This window comes from Lepidochelys kempii, chromosome 19, assembly GCF_965140265.1.
Source record: "Lepidochelys kempii isolate rLepKem1 chromosome 19, rLepKem1.hap2, whole genome shotgun sequence".
Lineage (NCBI taxonomy): Eukaryota > Metazoa > Chordata > Testudines > Cheloniidae > Lepidochelys > Lepidochelys kempii.
In genome coordinates this window covers 8,441,151-8,465,314 of record NC_133274.1, presented here as the reverse complement: position 1 = coordinate 8,465,314, position 24,164 = coordinate 8,441,151, and the positions used below count along the sequence as shown (strand labels likewise).

Sequence of the window (24,164 nt, the reverse complement as noted above, 5' to 3'; positions counted from 1 at the left end):
CTTATAATGCTCTACTGTCATGACTTCTCTCTTAATATGAATATAATACAATCATAATTGTTATCTTATTGGTCAAGAAAGAGTTCCATAGATTTTACCAGAACCTTTTATTAAGTCTCATTTTTGAAGCGCTTACCTAAAGGACAGTTAAATAAACATGCAACATTGCTTATGAAAAATTAAGTTATTATAATTCATAATGTAAGGCTCTTTATTTACATGTTTTAATGTGAACAAAACTTCGTAGGCAAATCATTTTGTATATCAGCCAACATCAGGCTTATATTCCACAGTATAAAGTTACAAGCTGTAGCTCACGAAAGCTCATGCTCAAATAAATTGGTTAGTCTCTAAGGTGCCACAAGTACTCCTTTTCTTTTTACAAGTGAGAGAGACTTTTAGAATATATTTAAGCGCCTGGTACATTGAAAAGCCACACAGTTTCCATTGCAGACGCAATAAGTGTCTTACATTCCATAAAGCAGCTTTTAATTCTAGGAGTAAAGGAAGGAGTTAAGGGATGATTACAGTCGCAGTATTCCCATACACCACCATTTTAGTAAGAGAGGGAGCAGTCCACTGGTTTCTGTGCATACTTTAAGGGCTTGATTCTGAGAAGTTGTGCCTCAATGGGTATAGTCAGTGGGTTTTGAAAGTGCTCTCTACATCTCAGGATCAAGCCCTGACTGAAGCTCAGACAAAAATATACTGCTTAAACTATTTATTTGAGAATAAATAGACTATTTTAGAAGTTGCAAGGAGGACTGGGATGTGTGGAAGGTGAAAGTGAGGTGGATATGTACTCTTTTAAAATTCTAATGGTCAGTTTAGCTGTAAATATTTGCTGCAACCTGAATTGTAATCCATGGCATCTCAACCCTAAAAGTATTTTGTAAAGAGCGTATAAATTGAAATTAAAACCAGTCCACAGGGCTTGCCCTTGTAAGCATGCTCTAGGCTGTTAAGTGGGTGGGGGATGTTTGGTTTGATACCTAATTGTGCTCTGTAACTGCTAGGGCTGGAAGACTGCTTAATCGGAGTGCAGGGTTTCTGCAGAGAAGGGTGTAGCTTCTGAGGGAGTGCCATGCACTTCTACTTGGTTAACAGGGATGGTGGCTGCAACATAGTATTGAGGAATAATGCAGGGGAGGTGATTTATGAGTTCATTTTAAATATCAAGCACTGAACACATGCAGCAAGTACTCATGAAGTACAAGTTATTGGCCATGTCATGAGTGGCAGTAGGACCAACATAATAAAAACAAAAATTACACTGGTGAAGGTGCTGCTCCTATGTTAGTGTGGTTGGTCACAAAGTTGCATACTGAGATCACCCAGTGCTGCCTTAACACGGCACACTGGAGCAGCCCAAGCTGTTATTTTTATATAGGTTATATACACACCCATACACATCACACCAGCACTAGAGCCATTTGGGAGAAAGTTTTAAAAGCGAGTTTTATTGAAAGAAAATGCAATGAACATTTAAACACATCGAAGAATGGCCCATTAACCCTTGAAATGAGGCTGAACTGCTTAAATCTTTATAAAGAGTCCAAACAGTCTCTTGCCCTACCCAGTAAAAGGGTCAGAGCTATGTGAAAATCTAAAAGCCCCTGGGACCTGGCCAGGGATGGATTTCCCCAGTGCAGGATCTGCAGAAGACAGCCATATCCTGTGCCAAGAGTCAGGGGCAGGAGGTGTGTGTCGGGGCATGGGTGCAGCACTGTGGAGATCTGTAGAAGACGGTTATCTATTATTTTTATGCCTAGGAACAGTACAAAAGGTGACTTAAAGTCACCAGACCCCCTGTCCCTTGGGCTTAGAGTTCTGTGCTGTGTCCCTTAGAGGCACAGTAGAGAATCTCTTCCATGGTGTCAGTAATAAAGACAACCATGTACTAAAGAGCCTAAATATTTACTCTCTGGGAATTTGCATATTGTTCAGCTGCAATTTTTTATTTCTTTTTAAATACCACTAAGAAATTCCAGAAGCAGCTATGAAAACAACATTTGAGTAACACAAAGGGCTGTATGTAGCCCATGGCAGGATCAATAACGCAAACATTGAAGTCAACTGGTAGCTGACTTCCATTATTATAGTAGGATCAGGCCCATTAAACCAGACACTAGTTAATGTCATTTACTGCAGAGGGCTCCAGGATATAGAGAGCTTTAGAATGTTAGACATTGAATTTGTATGCATTTGTGGTTTAGTGCTGATCTATACTGATGTAATATGTTTCTGTGGTTTAATAGCCACAATGTCAAAACGCCTACTGCCTCAGTGATTAAAAGGGAAGAGATATGAGAAGCGAGCATTCTTGCCTCCCCCCATACACCCTCTCTTTCACTATTCTGCTTTGTATCTTTAATGAACAAAAGCCACACATACATTCACAAATAGTTGACTACTGGGGATTGAAAGCCAATGGTACTAAATCAATATCAGGGGGAAATCCAGTAAGTTTAAAGTTCTGGCAATACTAGTCCATTAACTTTGTTATCTTGCTTAAGCATGATGGGCAAAAAAAAAAAAAAAAAAGGCAGATATTTCTCTAGGTTTCATAAGCTCGAATGTACAGGATGCCATTGATAAGCTCTGAATTGTCAGACATGTCAAGCAGCTCTGTGTAAAGCAGAAATATATAAAGTGGCCATCCACCTGTTCTGAGGTCTTTTATACAATTTTTTTCAAGCTGCTCAGAAAGTACCAAAGCAGTGGCAAGTATTTGCAGGTGTAAGTAGTATTTATAGCCAACAAAGCAAACACTTGATGCAGAAGAACCAATTCTGTTCTCATTTACGATATATTTTACCCAAATCAATAGAATTCTTGTGGATTTTTGCCAGTGAGAGCAGAATCTGGCCCCCTGTATATAAGTACACAAACCTGCTTTTGCAAATCCTAGGTCCTCTCAGCCCAGTTTGTGTAGGAGTAACTTTGTGCAGTGCACAGAAAGCAATTGCTATTGACTTCAAAGAAGCTTCTGCTTGTTTGTTCAGCCACACTGCTATGAAGATAGGCTGAATTGCACTGAGCAGACTTGAAATTCCATTCTTTAGTAAGACAGATATATTTAGATAGGGGACAAAAAAAGTTAAAGTGCAACTGCCTGAAAAGCAGATGTAAGTTATATGCAGCTGCATGTATTATACTCATAAAAACATATATTTTGACCATGTCCCTTTAATCTGACAAAATTCCTCCCTATCTGCTTCTAACTACCCTTTAGAAGATAGAAAATTAAATATATTTTTCCCTTTATCATGAATGAATGCACACTGCTGTGTTATTGTTATCCTGCTCACAAGTGGTGAAGCGTGCATGTTCATTTATTCTTGTTGGATTGCTGACAAGTAATGGGCTGCTGCCTTTTTACTTTTGAAGGAAAACAAAACCCCACAGCCCTGGGGCTGAGATTTTCAAATTTGCCAAAGGGATTTGGACACCATTGAGCATCCAAATCTTTCAGACAGCTTTGAAAAATCTGAGTCTGAATCTTTTGTTCAGGAAACAAAATTGAATTTAGACCTTACAAAGAAATACAGGAACACCAAGTTAGTAAATCGAAAGTTTGACCAACTACAATGCCATTTTCATTTCTTGCACTTCACTGTGTCAATTTCTACACCATCTAATCCAGGCCGTGGCAAATCCTCTGAAATTAGAAAACTGGTGACCATCATCTGTGTGCTAAATTGATGTGCAGTCTAACACAATGGTGCTACAAAACACATTTGACATGCACATCTCACTCAACACTAGACAGAGCGTAGCGGTTATTGAGAAATACAGCACGTTTATGGTCTGAAAAAAAAAAGGTGGATCAGATCATTTACTTCCTTATTCTACTGTTTTATACCATTCCTAAAACACAGTACTGGCAACACTCCTTTAGTTCAGTGACATTTTAATGCAATGCTAAAGTTCAGTGACATTTTAATGCAATGCTAAAGAAGTGTTCATGAGGTAACCAACATATCAAGGTCCAACTTTTTGGAACTCCTTCATAATTGATATATGATAAACCAAATTTTGCCCTTCAGTACTGTTTACTTCAGTTTGTGTTGTACCTACTGCTGGCTGAGCTGAAAAGTGACAGTCACTGTACTTCACACAGCTCTGCATCTTCACAGTGCCAGCTGTCCGATCAATATCAGATAGCCACAATACTGCCTGTCATTGCATGTTCAAAGTTAGTCCGTCTTTTAAGGATGCAATGATTTACTGCTAGCTTAGGACAAATGCTTCCAAGTCCACAACTATACAGAGTCCTTTATTCAAATAATCCGTCTTGAAAGTTAAGTTTGAGACTAGTTTTAAACCATACTGAGTTCAGCTGTAACATACTCATTTATATTTTAATGGATCTGAAAACCAAAGCGATAAATAAATAAAGACCACACTCTTGTTGCCCTAAGTCAGCTTCTTAAAGAGCACTCACTCCTTTTTACTGTGCTCCAGCACACGGTAGGGCAGTGCAGAAACTCCTTTGGAACCATGCTCCTCCTGTACTATTGGCAGCGTGGCTGGAGTGTAGATCTCCGCCATGCTATCATTGTTCTCTAGGGCACCATAGGAAAAGGAAGCTTTGAGGTCAGGCTGAACTGCAATTCCTTTGTCGTGCACATTCTGCATGCCTGCGACAGGGGGAGGAAAGACAGGGATTAAGTGGTTAGGAAGAGAAGTCCCTTCTTCCTCCGCCCTGTTATTGACAAATTATACAATTTCAGGGCTAGCAATTTGCCCTATCAGTTGTGTGAGTGTTAAACAGAAAGACATAAATAACCCTGGAAAATTACAGCGGCTAAGCTCCTTGTGGGCGGGTGATGGCAGTCAGCTATCATTAATTTGAACATCATTTAGTTACAATCCTCCCCTTTCCCCAAAGTTTATTCTTAATCTTTTGAATTTCTGGAGCACCTTTCATGAGAGGGGCATCGAGTGCTTGGAGCAATTAATATTCAGGACCTAAGAATTGATTACTTCATCCTGTGAAGTATAATTATATTCATTTTTCACTGTATATGTAGTCTTAGTGGCCTGATTTTTCAGGGGTACAGAGCACCTACAACTCCCCCTGTGGTTAGTAGGAGTTAAGAGCATACAGCATTGTGCGACACTGGGCCCCTACTCTCTCTGCTTCACCCACTGGAGGACAGAGTTTCTCCCCAACTGGTGTTTGTAAAGTGATTTATAGATTAAAAGATCTGATTTTTGTTAAGTTTGCTTCAGATTCTAGACCCAATTTTTATGAACGCTAAGGCAACATCACACCACTCTGGCAGGGATATAGTCCCACTTTAAGGTCCCTTTGCCAACTAGAATAATATAAAGCATCCTTAGCGTAAATGAGAATCAGACCCTCTGTATTCCTTTTAAAATGATTTTGACACCAAAGCTACATTCATCATATCAATCGCATTGTGATGATTTACACTGCTGGGCTATCAAAGATATAGAAGCAACCCATCATGAAGAGAAAAAGTTATGGATGCATAAACCGTTTAACAAATAAAAAGAAGAAAAAATAATACCACAGCAGCCCAACAGGATGCAACACTGAACAAATGCTAAAATAAAATAAAATGTAGAGCAAAATCAAAACATGACTTTTTATTCTGATAATTGACGTTTAAGAGGCAGAATGGCAAAATATTGAACTTTTCCTGTTACCTGGCATAGCATCCATTGAGATGTATGGTTCAAATGGTATGGATTTCTTCTTGTTTCTTGTGATTAAGAAGACACCTAAAAATGCAATGAGGCACCTGAGAGAGAAGGGGCGGGAAAGGGGAAGAAGAGGAGAAAAAGCCTAATGAAATGAGTGGAAAAAAAAAAAGAAGTCAACAAGCCAAGGTTGTTGCTTTTTCTGAATGTTCATCCTGCACCAGAAGAACAGAACACAGAGCTGGAAGAGACGGAACCTGCAGAGCAGAGTTACACCAGGGAGCAGTGTCTCTTAGTTGAATAATGACTATGTTCACATTATTGAGATCCATGCTGTGTGCAACTTGTAATCAGAACAAGTCAACCTTTCCCTTGGCAAAATGCTCAGTTATTAATTTGCACTTATGGGAACTGCTGAAGTCTTGACGAATTACAGGGGAATGGTAACAACCCAAAGTTTGATTCACCCTTTCTAAATGCCAAGATTCAACAGTATAACCTTTTTGGCATTTCTGTAGGTAAATGTACTGACAGTTGTCAGCCCTAATTTCTGCAGTATGCTAATGAGAAGAGACAAGGTTAATTAGTACTTTCAGTGGGTCTGTGTTTCTGCATTAATTTGTAACATAGTTTAATGTGTCCCCTGTTTAGGGAGAGCTACTTTAAAAATCAACGCATTGTAACGAGACTCAGTACCGAGATATATAACTAAGAGCTTTACTGATCCTGTCTGCACTGCATGAGTTTCTAAGCAGTACTTGATTGGACTCCCAAAACCCTATCCCCAGCCCAGCATAGGTTCAGCATAAAACCTGGGATGGGTTCTCGGTCATTTATTTGGTTGTTCTAGTCCTGCTTGGAAATTAGGAGGGACACCTTTAGTACCTTACTCTAAACGTTAAAGGGGATAAATGTAACTGGTATGAAGATTCATGCTTCAGGGCATAAGCTGGTCTCCATCTAGGGTCAGGAAGAAGTTTCCCCACGTGGTATAGCTGTTGCACAACTGCGTGCACAACAGAGCTTTTACGCCCTTCTGAAGCATCCACCTTGGGCCTATGTCAGAGACAAGACATGGACTTCATGCGCTATTTTACATTCTAGTAGGACAGTTTTCGGGGTATGTTATCCTACACACCATTGGAGGCTAGAAGACAAAGCAGTAGTATAAATGAGTCCCAGATATGTTTCAATAAAAAAATTCATGCCACAGAGGACAATAACCTCCCCCCACCTTTTTAAAGGTTAGCCATATAGAGAAATACATTTCAATTTGCTAACACAGTAAGCATCTGTGTAAATCAGCAATGTTTCATTCACTTCAATAGCACCATGCCAGTTTACACCAGCTGAGGATCTGACCTGGTATCTTTAAAAACGTACCCTAGTGCAAACATGCATATATGGAGAACATCTTCACCAGTGAAGTCCAAGTAGAAGGTTGCTCCTGAGACAAGAGGAGAGAACATGAACAGGTTTTAGCTTAAATTAGATTCTCTCCCCCATGTGACTGAGCAAGTATAGCTACATTTTAAATCACTGCTTTCTCCAGCAATCAAATCATTTTTAGGGGGGGGGGAACGGGGGCCTATAGAAATGCCTGCTGTACACTTAAGTTATACTGGTATAAATCTGTCAGTTAGGGATTGGATATTTTACCAAAATAGGTTTACTGGTACAACACCCTAGAGCGGATGCAGTTATACTGTTATAATGGGGCCTTATGCTGGTATAGTTCATTCTTCTTCCTGTACGGGAATAACTCCACTGGAATAAATACCTTTAGACACCAGCATAACTCCATCCACACTAGGGGGTTGTGTCACTTTAACTACACCAGTATAATTAAAACAATACAATTTTTATGTTTAGTCAAGCCCCAACGAATAGTAGAGGAGTTTTAGCCCTGGACCTTAACTACACATCTAGCAAGCATTCAGACTGCAAGACACCCACTCTTTTTATACTTTAGGACAGAGTGAGTAATCCAGTCTCAGACAAGATCGGATAGCTGATTTGGTTTTTAAGAGAAAGTTTTTTCCAACAACCTAATTAATTCACACAAAATGAAACTGACTACAGAAAACAGCAGGAAAATGCAAGTTATCTTCCTCAGCTAGAAAATCAGGATTTTTCTCCAAAGTCTTTTGCCCTTATTTTAAAAGAACAACAAACCTGATAACATTGCACAAGTGTTTACCTGCTGTAATCGCTGTTGCTGTGGACAGGATGTAGCCTATGCTGGCAATCTGTGATGAGTCATACAGCTGCGAAGCTTGGGTTAGAAACCTTCAAATACAATGGCAAACAATGCAGGTTGATTTCATTTATTTTTTTTTAGAAGAAGAATTCTCAATGTGTGTTTAGAAGTTGCTTCTGTAGGAGATAGTTCTTTCCCTGTTTGAAGACACCTCTCAAAAGAGTGCTCTCTAGATAAAGATTCTAGTTTCTCTTCTTCCTTATAACTTCAGTGGAGTCACTCCTTATCATAGCAGTTTAAAAGGAGAGTCGGACCCCCAAAGGGAAATCCTGGCCCCACTGAAGCCAGTGGGAGTTTTGCTATGGATGTCAATGGAGCCAGATTTTTAAAAAGTTTGTATCCACGTTCCTAATACCGGGTCAGAGGAGAGTGCTGATAATGCTTCTTTCTGTAGCGTACAGCAGACTTGGGCAATATTGTTAGCGGAGGGCTAACAGTGCTCCCACTGAAGTCAGTGGCAAAACTCCCATAGGTTTCAGTGCGAGTAGAAACAGGCCTTTAATGAAAAAACCTGGCTTACAGGTATTGGCAATCTGTCAGCATCAAGTTTTCATTAACATTATGGTTTCAGAGAAATGGCCGCTATTCTATTTTGAATTACAATCTTGTATCTTTCTTTTAATTCTCAGTACTATGGTTATTATGAAGGATCTGGTGTTTACATAGCAAAGAGATGAAGAACTTCCCTCTCTCAGGGCCAGCATAACAGTGAGCAAGTTAATTACCTATTCTTATCCATGTGGGTTGATTTCTAAACATCTTAACTACATTCTACTCCACAGCTGTAAGCCACAACAGGAAAAGAGACCTGATCAACTCACCTTGCTTGAAAGACTGCTGTTGCAACCATGCATACCAACATGATGTAGAATATAGGGTAGCCGAGCTGGAGGCTTCCTTGTATTGAGACAATAATCATGCCTGCTATAGCCTTCACAGTCACTACAGTCATAGACCCTGTGAATATGTAACAAAGCTCAGTTATAACATAGCAGCACATACCACTGGATTGTTAACAGCACAACGGGTGGCTGCTAGCAAAGCAAAAGGTGACGAGCCTCAGCCTTCCTTTTGCAAAGGACAAAACGGGGAGGAGTGTGATACTTGAATTCTGTTCTCAGTTCTGCCACTGGTTCACCATGTGACTTTGGGTGAGTCACTTAACCTCTGCATGTGGCTGCTTCCCCACCTGTAGAATGCTGGTATTTACCCAATCTCCATTAATGTGTGAACAGAGCCTTAAGATCAAACAAAGGGGACTAGAAGGGTACAAATATGCCTTACTTCTGATGGTGTACCAGCTTTATTACTAAAATGGAGACATCTTCTAAACACAGCTCAAGAATTAGGATTGAGAAAAGCTCATTCTCTTCCCCATTTCTGCAAACACAAGTCAAGGCACTTCAGAATTAAGGTGGTCACCCTGTCCACGATTTGGTTGCCCTACCAGGCCTCCAGTTATTAAGCTAGATGCCACAGTGATGGCGCAAAGCTTGAGAGGGCACCGCAGCGCCCTGAATACTGCTTTCCAAGCGCCAGATCACGGAGCCAGTTATACACCAAGTGGAACCTTCAACTCCCAACGCTTTAGCACGCCAGTTTGTTTCTCTGCCCTTCTAGCATTTCGTTCACTTGGTGTTTCTTAAGATGACAGGTCAACAGGAAGGAAAACGCTAGGGGGCGAAATCCCGGCCTTAGTGAAGTCAATGGCAAACTCCCATTAACATCAGTGGAGCCAGGATTTTGCCCCACCTCCAGAGCTTCTTCTGGACTCAGCATGGATCTGTTGACATAGGGTTGTATTGGAGCCCCAAGAAGCCATAAATACAACTGCAGCTCTTCCTTTAAGACTATAATGGCTCATACAACAGTCACAGTAATCATCTTCCATCCTCCTTTAGCACCTTACGACTGAGGATCTCAAAAGCAAGCAATTCACAGACATTCATGTAATTTAGATTCCCCAACATCCCAGCCTCCCATTTTACAGATGGGGAAAATGGAGACGCAGAGAGGTCAAACGCCTTACAAAGGTCACACAGGGAGTCAGTGTCAGAGCCAAAAAGATTCCCAGACTCAAAATCCTGTATTTTAGCCACAAGATCATCCTTCCATCTCAGCTGAAGCCATAAGACACTTCACAGTGTTTTGCATACATGGACACAACACATTGTCATTAGCAGGGTTTAGAATCTGACATAGCGTCTATTTGGGGGACTAGATCCTGCCTCCATGAGGAGTGGACTGATGGTCCAATAGGTCTTGTCCATCTCTACTTCCTTCAACCTGAAATACTATAGCAAGATACAGGCTTTATTTGCTTTTCATAAACATTAGCAACATAAAATGCATTAACATTCCCCACCGCCAGGAGCTCTTCACTCCAATTTGTGATATTAAACCACAGTTAGAAAATGTTAAGCACGCATTTGAACTTACCCAGCAATGCTACCAGCAGAAGAATAACTACTATATAGTTTGCACTTTTCCTCTTGTAAAAATATAGCAGCAGGCAGAACAGTATGATTTCTACAAGCTAGAAAAAAATGCAGAAATAAGTATTAGAAAAAGTGAGGGATGGGGTGGGAAATCCTTTTTCTTGCAGTGTGTGCGGCTTTGATGCTCATGTTGGTAATAGTAATAATACCTAGCTCTTTTCATCATTAGATCTCAAAGCTTTACAAAGGAGGTCAGTATCATTATCCCCATTTTACAAGTAGGGAAACAGAGACAGAGAGACAGAGGAAGTGACTTGCCAAGGTCACCAAGGCAGGCCAGTGGCAGAGTTTGGAATAGAACCCAGGGCTCCGGAGTCTCAGTTCTGTGCACTACCCGCTAGGCCACACTACCTCCCATAAGCCTTGTAATACTATAGCTTTATTTGATGCCACAGAACTGCCTGGTCCCATGAAACTTGATGGATGGAAACGATCCTGTGCACATTTTCTCCTATTGTGGTACTGCTAACATCCATCAAAGCTAAGGCAGGATCTAGTAAGACTATAGGTCAAATCAGCCGTGATCTGAATGGATGAGATCTTCAGTGACTTTTGCAAGAACAGTGGAGTGGGAATTTCTGGGGACTTGGTGTTCCTTAAAATAAAAAAACCAACCAAACCAAACCAAACAAAAAAAAAAAACCCCAAAAAACCAGGCCAAATAACCCCAATTGTGCACCCAGGTCACTGTTCTCATTCAGCTTTTTCTAAAGAGGCTGAGGACCCAACCCACCACCCATTCAAGTCAATAGGACTCTTTCAACTGCCTTCAAGCGGGACTTGGATGGGGTCCTAATTATGAGAACATTAGGTTTTTTGCCTTCTGGCAAAAGCACAGATATGAATCACAGTACATGGGCATCTTAGGCTCAGTTGATGCCAATCTGCAGTCTGTTACCAGGAGTTAACAGTGGCAGGTTGGGGAGGGGGTGGGATATTTTCAACGTGCTTGAATCCTGGCACAATAATTCAGACAGGGAAGGGAAGCTGAAGACCAATCGGTTCTAGAAAATACACCCTCTGCTTTAGATTGTGCATACACATACATGCTCCAAGCTAGGGAGACAATTATGGGAAAAGCTCTTAGAGTCATTAACAGAGCCAAGTAAGAGTGATGAGAATAATTAAAAGGATTCAAAAACCTGCCTTATAATGATTGAACTCCTTGAGTCTATCTATTTAACTTAACCAAGAGAAGGTTCAGGGGTGACTTGATCTGTGGGGACATGGGGTATAAATATTTGATAATGGGCTCGTCTATCTAACTGAGAAAGGTATAGCACGATCCAATGGCTGGAAGTTGAAGCTAGACAAATTCAGACTGGAAATAAGGCATACATTTTTAACAGCAAGAGTAATTAACCTTGGAATAACTTACCAAGGGTCATGGTGGATTCCCCATCACTGACAATTTTTAAATCAAAATGGGATGTTTTTCTAAAAGATCTGCTCTAGGAATTATTTTGGGGAAGTTCTATGGCCTGTATTATACAGGAGGTCAGACCAGATGATTACAATGGTGCTTTCTGGCCTTGGATGCTATGAAAATGCAGCAAGTATCTATGAAAATCCATTTTAAGTGAATGCCCCAGCCAGGCATATTTCAGAAAGCATGGAATCCAGCTCATATTTTATGGGCCACCTTACCATGTATAAAAGAAACGGCCAGCTGACTAAATGCTTAGTGATATTATCTCCTGTCATCATCTCATGACTGTTGGGTCCAAATGTTATCAGCAGGTAAGTTCCAACAACTGCCAAACCACAGCCTACGAAGGACAAAACATAGCGTCCTTTGGCAAACCAAGGACAAGAAACAGAAGACATGTTAGTGGATCAGTACAGATGCCTGGGTTACACACTGCACATGCATAGTGATCGTTATAACTACAGATCATGCTTCCCCCGGGAAATAGTTCATTCCTCCACCCTCTGTGCCCCACTTTCAAAATATTAGAAAAAACAAGCAATATATTTGCTGTGAGCTGAGAACCAAGAGTTAACGCAAGATAAAAAGTCTTCTAAACAAATAGGTGAGGGTGAGTGCTAAATTTTGAACCTAGGCTTCCTGGCAATGCCTCTTTAACAATGCAGTGTTCATTCTGTCAGGAGGCAGAAAGACTAAGGCCCCGAACCAGCAAATACTTGCACATCTATGTCGTTCCACTGAACTCTGATTATGTTTGTGACAGATTGACAATTTCCTGCAATATTCTGAATTAGGTTTAATACCCTTTGGGGGTCAATCATGTTAAAAATGTAATTGTGTATGTGTTATTGTGGAATTGTATGCAACTTCAATGGAAGGTATCAGGAACTTCAAAGGTTTTTTTTGAAAAAGACAAGTGAGGTGGATTTCCTACAAAATACCTGGGAGTAAGGGGAATGCAAATGACCCATTTCAAATCCACCTTTTGAAGCTATGCCTGGGGAACGAAAACCTATTGTCTATTGATTATCTAGTCCTGGAAACTCTCGATCAAAGACCCTTGAGCTCTATAAAAAGGTGGATTAAACAGGTTGTGAGCATGCTTGGTCTGAGCTGAAGCTGCGATTAGCTTGAAACCACAAGGAAACCCCTAGGGTGGGGTTTGGAAGGACTGCTCCAGCCAGAGCCCACATTAGGGTTGGGGTGATCTCTGGTAGATTTATTAGTATAGGAGTAGGGTTTTTTAAAATTGTTTTTAATGGGTTCTCTGTAATGCTTGTTATGTTAAGAATAAAATAGGCTTGCTTAGAAAGAGCTGTGGGGTACCTTATACCGGTGGGCAGTCAGACTGTCAACCGTCTCCGCAGAGAAAGCAAGCAGGTCTGCTTGGGTACCCTGTCTCTGCTAGGAACAACATAGTGAAGGCAGGGAACTCCTGAGCCTGGAGATACATTGGTCAGAAGGGAGAGAGACATGGGTCTCCATCCAAGAGAGGTGATGCCAGAAACCTGAGAGTGGGAGCCCTTGCTGAACCAGACAAGGGGGAATACAGGTGCAGTTAATCTGAGACAATATTTAAGGGATTTTCAGGATCAAGGATGTGCCATCAGCCTCCATCAGATTCCTCCAATAAACCCCACATCGAACTATTTCTAAGATCAGTAAGCAAGGAGGGGACCTTACAGGTTCATTTTCAACAATCAACCCTACATATGGAAAATCCATTTGTAAAAACATCAGATAAACCTTTCTACTGAAAAAACATTATTTTAAGCATTAGTGTCCCTTAAATAACTGTCATGCTATATACTATATGAAGCAATGGAGTAAAAATTAAGCAGCATTCAAAGCAGAAATGAAGAATACAGAATAATGGAAGTGAAACTTACTCAGAAAGTCTTTGGGTTTCCACTTTTCTTTAATGAATATAATTCCTATGATTGCGCTAGCTATTAAAAAGGACAAACAAAGTTATGTGCATTGCGTTTTCATAAGCAATCTTGTACTGGTACATAAACAAAGATACACGAGTCCTTTTCCTTTACCTATAACAGACACTGCACTAAGTGGCACAATCAGTGAAAGAGGTGCAAAGGCATAGGACGAAAACACCCCCAGTTCTCCCAGCAGCAGAAAAAACAGACCACACCACCATGTCTTGGTCCTGAAATAGGCCCGAGGGTCTTTGGAACCTGCCAGCCGGATGTGGCTATACTTCTAGAAAGGAAAAAATAAAAATTAAAAAAACCCAGATACTTGGGGATCCTTACTGCTTTTTAAGTAAAGGACGCTTGGGAGAGGGTCAGTATTTGTTTCATGATACTCACCTGGAGGTTGAGTGCAATACTGATAACTAGATGACCAAATATAGCCAGTAATGCACCGATCAAGTTTTCCTGTAAAGCAAAGCAAACATGCAGATATTAGATTTGCCCCGTGAAGCCAGTGGAAGGTGGGGAGAGGGACAATCCTGATAGAAAGCAGATTTTTGAATACCTCTTTCTGAGTCTCTGGGTTCTGTCTCCAGATCTAGCCACTATTCCTATATGATCTTGGGCAAGTCATTTAGTCTCTTAGTGCCTTCAGTTATCCCATCTGTAAAATGGGGTTGAATAATACTTTCCTGCCTGACATGGGCATTGTGAGGCTTAATTTAATGTTTATGGAGCTCTTTCAGATCCCCATAAGATAGGTAATGTAGCCCTGCACCATGTTCTTTTTTCAGTAAGTAGCACACCTAAAAATCCATTTTCATAAAGGACCTGAGAATTTGGTGTTCACCAGAGTACGGATTAGGCAGGTTCTTCAGCACCTTTCTTCAATTCCAGGTTCAGCCTCTAATAAATATCTTGACTGACCTCCAACTTTCACAACTGGCTGGATAAGAGCTTGCAGGAAGAGATTTAGAATGTGCCTTTTAAATGAACCAGTAAGTCATTCCAGAGAAAAGGGGGTGGAAACCACTCCTGAGACTAGTGTTTACAGCCCAGCAATACCTTGAACAAGCTAGAGGCAGAATTTAAAGCAACAATGAATGAAAGTCAGGATGAATCACAGAAGAGATGCACATCACGATGCTACCAGAAGAGCTTGGAGTGATCTCTCTCTGTCAAGTAGGGACATTTACCATTTGCGTTCCTCTAGCAACAGTCTAAATCGCATTAGAGCATCATTAACAGTTTTAGTTTCAAACACAGCTATCCAAGGTATAGCGGGTACTTCAAGGTGATTTATTTGGGATAGCTGAGTATTTGTCCCTCTCTCTCTCTCTCCCCGCAACTATTGATATTAAAGGCCTTGGCATTATTTTTTCATGCCCACTCAGGCAGTGGCTTTAAAGTAACGAATTACATATGTAAGTGGGACAGAAAGCCCTTTGATAAGTTGAAGGTGATTAGGGTGCAAAAGGAGTTTAATAAGCAATGAGTCTCATAAAGTTAACTTCTCCCAGAGTATCCTAGGGTATGCCTACACTGCAATTAGACACCTGCAGCTGACCGCTGCCATCTGACTCAGGGCTTGGGCTAGGTACTGTGTATAGACACAGTGAAGTGCAGTCTCCCTCCCCCCTCACAGGGTCCTTGAGCCTGGGCTCCAGCCTGAGCCCAAATGTCTACACTGCAATTAAACGGCCCCTTACCCCGAGCCAGCTGGCATGGGCCAGTCATGGGTTTTTGATTGCAGTGTAGACATGCCCTAAGAGAACATCCCACTGCAGACAGCAGGAGGGGAAGAATATTATAACCCAACCGGATTCCATGCTAAGAAACTCAGTAGGTTCCACTGGTTCATCAACCAAACCTCAGTCTAGAAGGGCATGGCAGAAGCACTGCTTCCACCAAATGGCCCCGGCCGTACAGCTCAGAGTTGCTGGCTCAGGAGGCCAGACATACTGAAACGTGCCCATGCCAGTTCTCTCAGCAGCACTTAGACTCGCACCGCACTCAGATCTGCATCCTCAGCAAAGAGCCTTGCACAGTGTTTATCGTCGTTCTAGCTGGGATTTTCAAAGGGGCCTTTGAGTCAGCAGCCCAAATCCCAATCCTAACTTCATTAAGATCCTCTGAAAATTCCAGCCTCAGGACCAGTTAGAGAGGAAGGATGGGCTTCTGGTTAAAGGGTTGGGTTCACTTCCCAGCTCCCTGTGTGACCTTGGGCAAGTCACTTAACATCTTTGGCCCAGCTCCCCAAAGTTACTTAGGCTCCTAACTTCCAATGAAGTCAGTGAAAGTTAGGAGCCTAAATATCTTTGAGGATCTGGGCCTTAGTCCCTCAGCTCCCTCTCTATAAAGTGGGGGGTAATAATCCTTCCTGTCTCACTTCATCTTTCTTGCTGTTGGTTCTTCAGGGCAGGGACTGTGCCTCACGAGGTCTATACACAGCACCTAGCACCTGAAGGCCCCTAGGCGCTGCTGTAATACAAATGTACAGCACATGATCCGAAAGCTCAGCACATTCAAGACAATATTTAAATTTCCAAGCCAGACATAAATCCCAGCGCCATTCAGGTCAAGTTTTACGCCTAATAGGCGGTGCCTTTGGTGAACATCTGACCTTGTAAGAATAGGGATCCTCATGGGGCAGGACAGATACAGCAGCTGTTGCGAGTGGAAGCTGCTGGAGCTGCAGATCTAGGCCATTCCCTCTTTCCATTTTGGTTTATTCACACATATCCCTTGCGGCTTCCTCAACAACTGCAACCGCTCTTCAGAGAAGAGACGCAGGCACGGCCGGTGCCTCCTGGCCCATCACTTTACACCACTTCTCCTTTTCCATCTTGCTGCCCCTGAGCTAAGGAATGGGCTGGTCAGTGGAATCCAAGCACCCCCACAATTGCTGATCTGCTGCTGTCTCCTTCTTCCCCGCACGGCAAAGTGGGGACGAGACAGTCACTCCAGGAAGAGGTGTGGATCAATCCGTATTTCCAGTAGGTCAACAGCACAGCAGCTTATATTCCTGAGATTTTAGACACTAAGAAAGATTTAAAAATAAAAGGTAAATCAATGAACAATAATCACAACACTTGCCACCTGAGAGCAGTGTATTTATAGTGACATGGACACACACAAGTGTCAGGTAGCCAGGTGGTCAATTGGGGGAGGATGGGATGAGAAATTCTGGCCAAGTACACCAGGCAAACCTTTACTCTCATAAGAAGTTCCCCAGAATCAAACTAACATTCAAACATATTAGATGGGACCTCAGTGTTTAAGATTTTTCCTCAAGAGACCGACACAGCACCAACTGCATAGAACTCAGTTCATCTGAGCCGATACTTAAACTGCATGTTGTACTGAAGGCAAATGTTCCTTTGGGTGGTATTAAAAGTCAGGCCATCGCATTTGAAGAGCCATAGTCAAAAAGCTTTCTGTCCTCCATGTCCTGTTTTACACTCCTTTAGTGCCTAGTGACCTTGTGTTGTACACCCAGGAGAGACAACATCGCAGGCCCTTCCACCACTACCCAACAGAGATCATAGTGCCACTTTTCATTTCCTCTAACCGGGGGGCTGAGCCTGCCCCCATTTTGATGAAAGCTCCCATTGACTTCAGTGAGAGCAGGATTGGGCCCTTAGAGACTTCAAGCTCCTAGGGGCAAGACTCTCTCTAGTTGTCTGGGAAGCACCATGCCCACCTGAAGGACCTAGCAGTAGCAGGCACTTTGATAAGCACCTTTCACTGGAGAACATCAAAGCACTTTACAAACACTCAAGAACAGAGACTCACAAAGCGATCCCTTATTATAGCAGGGGAGACTAAGGCACAGAGCAGTTTAAGGGCCTGATATTTGGAGGTGCTGAGCACCCACAGCTCCCATTGAAACTACATGATCCTGAAGACAATATAAGCTATGGATGATAAGCACCCCGCAAAAATCAGACCCTAAGTGAGTTGCCCAAGGTCACAGAATAAGTAAGTGGCAAAGATGGAACTAGGATCCGGTAGCTCCACTTCTCAGTCCCATGCCTTGGCTACAAACCACAAGCTCTCTTTCCAAGCCTTAGGCCTATAAAGGATTTACCTGGCCCACCCCCAGTGATAGTGGGTACAACAAATACAGCAAATGCCCTTCACATGCCCAGCAGAGGAAGAAGCAAGCCACCTAGCAAATCAGCTGGGTTAGGGTGCAGAGGGAAGGGCAAGATTTGATTTTTGAATCACTATCCAAGCACAATCCAAATCAGGAGCTTTGCTAGACAAACAAAAAAAGTTCTTCCATGTCACTTCCTGGTTTAGGCAACCCACCTTGCCCTTTCCGGGCTCCTTCTGAGCCTAAAAATAAAACAGGCTGGCTTTTCTTAGAGTAATACCTAGCAGGAACAAATCAAAATAAGACACATAAGTTCCCAGACCGACAGAAAACATGAATCAGACCAGAAATTGTAGATAATTCATGAACTTTCTATTGCCCAGGCAAAGCCATCGATGTCACTCACCCAATCTGAGTTTCAAACACACACTCATCTGGCTTTCCACTTCAGATCAGTGATGAAGGGATCTCTGCTACTACTTTACACCCAGGGATATGGATTTGCACAAATTGCTGTTAATTTCTTACCCAATTTAGGGCTGCCAGTCTGCTGCAGTGTTTTGCTCTTCCCAGGGTACTGTGATTTGGTGCTAGACCTGCCAGTCAGTTGGGAGACTCCTGTGTAATTAAGATTACTGGCTGCTAGGCAGGGTGTTAAAGGGCAGGCCTTGCCTATTGGTTGGGAAAAGTAAAGCTTGTTTGAAGTACAAGATACTGAAGAGAGAATGAAAGCAGAGACCCAGAGCTGTGTTTTCATGCCATTTTGTGGGGTGGCCTCTAGTGGCCACAATTTTGTATTTGCATGGAAGCCACTTTTGTGGGTGCATCAGAATAAATGGGATGTCATGGCCCAAATGTGCAAGATTTTGAGAGATGCGGAGTACCCTCATCTCCTGTTCATTGCACTCAGAGGGGAGGACGCTGCATTGGGGCTCTGTCTCGGAACACATGCAGTTTTCTTTTTCTGAGGCCCGATCCTGTGAGATGACGAGCACAAACAAACCCCAGTGAAATCATTGAGAGTTACAGGTGCTTAGCATCTCTCCAATGCAGCCCAAAGATGCACTAGTTAAATGGATGTGCTTTGGAGTCAGCCTCCTGGATGCAGCCTGCTGCACCAATGAAAGGGATTCTGCTGCCAGTGCATTGCCTACCATACTAAAACAATAGTCCTAGTAATCATTAATGCTTGTTAACTGATTTGATGATCAAAGGGGTCTTCAGTGTTCTGATTATATCACTTAATGTTAGACATAATGGGACCGATTTCCAAAATAACTCACTACCCACTTAAGCACTTCCATAAGGGGTCAGATTTTTTTTTAACATGGCACCTTGGCAGCTGCTGGGTGCTAGTGAGCACTTAAAAAAAAATCTGACCCTTATTTAGGTGTCTAAATGGGAGGTGAGCAATTCTGATTACAGCTGTGGATGCTGAGCTTTTATTTATATCACAGTAGCCCCTAGAGGCTCTAAGATCAGGCCTATTGTGCTTGTTGCTGTAGAAATACATAGCAAGGGGCAGTTCCTGCACCAGAGAGATCTGAAGGCACAAGGAGGGAGAGAGACTATAGAGCCAAAGTGACTTGCCAAAGGACACAGAGCAGGTATCCAAACCCTGGTCTCCTGATTGCCAGGCCAGCATCTAGTCACAGGGCCAGCTGACTCTGAGGGCTTTTGAAAATCTGGGCCAGCAGCCTGCCCAATTGCAGGTCGTGGATGTTGTGCCATTGACCTCAGCAGAAGCTGGCTCAGCCCCTCTAGGCCAGCATAAAACCTTGTTAGCATTTCGAGTGATCAGTCTGGGGAAGTGTCTGAAATAACCCGGAGTGGGGTTGGCTGGGCTTTGCCTGACAAGTTGTGTTTCTATCTTAATGAAGAGCAGGGAGCAGAGGAAGGGGCTGCTGCACTCTTCCCTGTGGTCCCTTGGTAACAGGGCCCCTGGGGGTGAGCACAGCTGCCTTAAGACCCAGGTGCAGAGGAGCTTGTTCGGGACCACGCACTCTAACTTGAGCAGGGCATGAGGCAACCAGATGCCACTTTGAAAGCCTTTCTGTGATTGGAGGAGCGTGTAAGCTGCCAAAGTAACAAGCAAAATGATTGGAGAATACCTGGTTCCGCTGTTGTCTAGGCAACCAAGTGTAAACTTTCTCAGAGGCCTTCTCTAAAGCAGCCCCGGCAGCCAGGTAGGCAGGGGTGGCACCGCAGGGATGGCAGGTCCCGGCATGCAGCGCGTCCTCCCTGTGGCCCCACAGAGACCAGGGTCCCAGCATGCAACGCTTCCTCTGCTCTGGCCCCGCAGAGACGAGAGTCCCAGCTCAGTGGTTCTCAGCCTGTGGTCCGTGGCTCGCCTGTCTAAGGGGTCCACGAAAGACTTAAACTGGAAACTGACTGAATAGAATTCAACTGTATAGACAGACAATAGATTTCCAAAGGGGTCCGCACCGCCGTCTGAAATTTTGTAGGGGTCCGCAAATGAAAAAAGGTTGAGAACCGCTGTCCTAGCCTGCAACGCTTCCTCTCACCTGACCTAGCAGATGCTCTTACTACTAAACACAATACCTGGGCTTCACGCTCCTTCTCCAGCGTTCTCTTTAAAATAACCTTAAAAACAGAGGGCCAGAGTGCTCCTTCTAGGCATTAAAAAATTCCCACAGCCTTTTTCATAAGAACAGGGCTTTGACTCAATCTTTTCTGATCAAATCCTTTCCCTCCCTCGCAGCTGTGAAGCTTGATTGGCATCATGTCACCCCACCCCAAAGGTGACAGAAGGGTTGATGTTTATGTGTAGGGCCTGCACCTGCAGCCTTCATTCACCCCACAGTCCCTCTGAGGTCAGGATTGCAGGGATTTGGAGAATTCTTGGTGACAGATTCATAGAATTTCAGGGTTGAAAGGGACCTCAGGAGGCCATCTAGTCCAACCCCCTGCTCAAAGCAGGACCAATCCCCAGTTTTTGCCCCAGATCCCTAAATGGCCCCCTCAAGGATTGAACTCACAACCCTGGGTTTAGCAGGCCAATGCTCAAACCACTGAGTTATCCCTCCCCACCCCACCCCACCGTATGAATGTAAAATACGATAATAATCATAATCTGAAAAGGAAGTTCCCTTGTTTATTAAGTCTTCACCATTCCAGCCTTGTTTAGAAATTCTGGCTCGTTTTTTTTCTTCTAAATTCATAACATTTTGATATTTCCAGTTGATGTTTTAGAAACAAAATGGTGACCCTGAGGAGGAGAGTGTTTCCAGCCAGTGGGCAGTAGTTGCGTAACATGGCTGCCTGCTTTGAGAACTTTTCTGTAGCTACTAGTATCAAAGGAGCAGATGTGCAGATCGGGAAAACGTCAAGAGGTACAGTATTGTGAATCGGATAATAACCACTTTGCAGTTGAAAAGGGGACAAAATAGCTACAAATATGGATGTCTCAGCAAAGGTCTAAATAAGGAGGTGTGGCAATAGTGATTTAGCAGCATTGGGTCAGCTCTACAGCCCTTCGTAACCACTGAAGCACCTTTAAAGTGCTGCAGTGATAGTTTTTTCTTTACTTCTTAAATAAAACAGGAAAATTCAATGCAAAAACAAATGATGATTTCTCGACCTGAAGATTGCATTAATGATAGATTTGCATTTCATGTCTGTTTCCTATTTAAAATGAAATCTGTTGCTACCGTTACATATTTCCTGTATCTCCACATTCAGGATCTTGTTTTTATCGGCTTTACCTTTTAGGTTACAAGGTCGCCTCCATTCCTTATAAATACCAGACAAGAGTGATCCCAAACTCAGAAAAAAAGGGGTTTAATTCTCAAGCAAAGAGGTTTCAGTATAACCAGGTAGGTAGTAGAAATATTTGAGATTTATGATCTTTGCTGTAAATCTTATGTTCCTATTATGTCTTAGTTGTCTTAGTTAGTATAAGATCTTGTCTTATAATAAGTTTGATTGAGTTGAACTGGACACACAGCTTGTATACATGTTTTATATAGTATTCCATGGATCAGGCTTTGGAAAAAAAACCACTAACAGCAATGCAAAAGAGAAGTGTTATTGAAAATCAGCTATGCTGAAGTAGTTTGATGAAAACGCATCATGTGACCCTGTTGATAAAGAACTGTATGAAACTACTCATTTTACACTCAAGAGCCTGATTCACCACTGCCTTATGCTGTACAATACCTAGGGTGAACAGACAGCAAGTATGAAAAATCAGGGCAGGGGGTGGGAGGTAATAGGTGCCTATATAACACAAAGCCCCAAATATCGGGACTGTCCCTATAAAATCGGGACATCTGGTCACCCTAACAATACCAATGGAGCACCACTGAATTTCAGTAGGATTTAGGTACCTAATTTTCTTAGGCTCCTTTGTAAAATAACTTTTGTGCTTTTTTTTTCCTCCTCTCCATTCCAGCCTCCCTATCTTCGGTGCTAAGGGTGAAGGATACTATGTCTCATCACTGATTTGGATTGTCAGTTTGTTTTACAACCTAAATATTATTTACACCTAGTCTTTTATATTGATTCTAATACTGCCAGGCCACCAAGACCCACATTCTGCTCTCATTTAAACCACTACCAATCAGGAATGATTCCACTGAAGTGAATGGAGTTACTCCAGATTTTGCACTGGTGTAATGCATGCAGAATATGACCCAACATTTTAAGACTCCTTTATTTACTATGACTCCTGATCTCTCTGTGCATAAACTCCCTCATACTAGCTAAAGACTATGATGTCTACTCCTCTTTGGCCAGAAGGGGGAAGCAGTAAGATGCTGTAAAACTGTACAAGTCACCCAGACATCAACTCAAATTCTTTTTCTCTAGCCAATACAGCTGACGCATCCTCTATGTGCAAGGAGCCTTTTGGGGTTCAGCTTCCTAACTACTTCCTCTTCTGATGGGAGGAGGATTCTCCATGCCTCCTGCAGAAAGTTCCCTGCTCTCCATCTGGTGAATAACACTGCTATGGCTCCCTAGAATGCCATGAAAATTAAGTCGATTGAGGATTTCTGTAGCTTCACGAACGCTTTTCCAAGTGGGTAGATCAGAGAATTATTTGGTATCTTCTCTTTTTCTTATTCTGCCTTTGTTCTCTTCCTTCTTGCTTGTCTCTCTCATCTCAGCAATATCAAGAGCACATTATCTCAGGCCTGAATAATAATAATAACTATCAACATCAAGGACCAAAGATGAAGGGAAATGATCAAGGTGGGGATGTTGCTTAACTGCCTTTTGCAGGCGCCGTCTGTCTGTCTGGTCAGCTTCCAAGAGTTCCAGATGACCTGATGCAAAGTTCTAAAAGAGAAGAGGTAGAGTTTTAAGGTCGTTTCACAAAACACTCCCTTCTACTCCGAGCATTTCCTGCCGGAAGGATGGAGCAGCAAATGGGCCAAACCACAAGCGACACAAGACCTTAATAGACTTTTGCTTAAGCGTTATCCCTAGGGAAAGGTTACTGCATCAAATACTAGCTCTTTCTAGGGCTGCTTTCTGAGCTTCTCCTTCCAAACGCACCTGGTCATGTCTCCACAGAACTTCAGTATACTATAGAGTACATTAACACATAGCTACAGGTACAGGGATTCACTCCCCACTAGAACTTTGATGTATATTATTGGGTGTTGTATGCAAAATATTTCTGATCAACTAATACTGTGACCTAATGGCCTTCTATATTCACCAATAGACTATGATCTCAAGGAGGTAGAAGGACCTAATTGTATGTAATTAGCTCGGGGGGTGGGGGGGGGGTAGATTTTCAAAGGCACAAATAGCAATTAGGTGCCTAACTCCCTGTGTCTCTTCCAGCCAGGAAGCGTTAGTCATGTAGCGACCTACTGAAGTCTGGTGTAAGTAGGGACAAACCTATTGAAATCAATGGAGTTGCACCACTTACATCCGTCCTCAGTGCAACCTATATGTGCACTGGAATAGTTTCTGTCTATAAAGAAAACTATGCTGAATATTTATCTACATGGCCATCCACACTGTAACTCCCATGACATTTTTTATAAGGACGGCAGAGTCTTGTGGAAATATCTGTGTAAGTAATCGGAACTGAAGACTCAGGTCTTGCCCAGTTTCATACTGGTGTATTTGTATTATTAGCATTATGGTAGTGCCAACTGAGATCAGGGTCCCATTGTAGTAGGTACAGGGAAGGAGGGATAGCTCAGTGGTTTGAGCATTGGCCTGCTAAACTCAGGGTTGTGAGTTCAATCCTTGAGGGGGCCATTTAGGGATCTGGGGCAAAAAGTGGGGATTGGCC

General features: G+C 42.6%; 2 protein-coding genes across 10 annotated transcripts in view; one reads left to right on the top strand and one right to left on the bottom strand.

The window, feature by feature from the left end:
- Positions 1-24,164, top strand: part of STPG1 (sperm tail PG-rich repeat containing 1) — a 46,954-nt gene that overhangs the window by 6,947 nt on the left and 15,843 nt on the right. For 3 of the 7 annotated variants that reach the window (XM_073317397.1, XM_073317399.1, XM_073317400.1), the window contains 4 exons: positions 8,563-8,641; positions 21,092-21,243; positions 21,623-21,726; positions 22,721-22,846. In XM_073317397.1, coding sequence (XP_073173498.1) covers positions 21,165-21,243; positions 21,623-21,726; positions 22,721-22,846 — 309 coding nt within the window. In that variant the 5' untranslated portion in view covers positions 8,563-8,641; positions 21,092-21,164. The remainder of the gene's footprint in view (positions 1-8,562; positions 8,642-21,091; positions 21,244-21,622; positions 21,727-22,720; positions 22,847-24,164) is intronic. The other 4 variants (XM_073317402.1, XM_073317401.1, XM_073317404.1 and 1 more) reach the window with 2 other exon arrangements.
- NIPAL3 (NIPA like domain containing 3) lies at positions 93-18,519 on the bottom strand. Of its 3 annotated transcripts, none has more exons than XM_073317395.1 (12): positions 18,419-18,519; positions 16,415-16,831; positions 14,188-14,256; positions 13,906-14,077; positions 13,750-13,809; positions 12,079-12,224; positions 10,373-10,469; positions 8,755-8,890; positions 7,874-7,962; positions 7,057-7,120; positions 5,680-5,774; positions 93-4,643 (listed from the first exon to the last, which is right to left on the bottom strand). In XM_073317395.1, exons 2-12 carry the CDS (start codon positions 16,511-16,513, stop codon positions 4,444-4,446), a joined length of 1,227 nt encoding a protein of 408 aa, XP_073173496.1. In that variant the 5' UTR covers positions 16,514-16,831; positions 18,419-18,519; the 3' UTR covers positions 93-4,443. The 3 variants fall into 3 exon arrangements, with proteins under 3 accessions (XP_073173496.1, XP_073173495.1, XP_073173497.1); XM_073317394.1 differs by having other exon boundaries at positions 18,297-18,496; XM_073317396.1 differs by having other exon boundaries at positions 12,079-12,200; positions 18,297-18,496.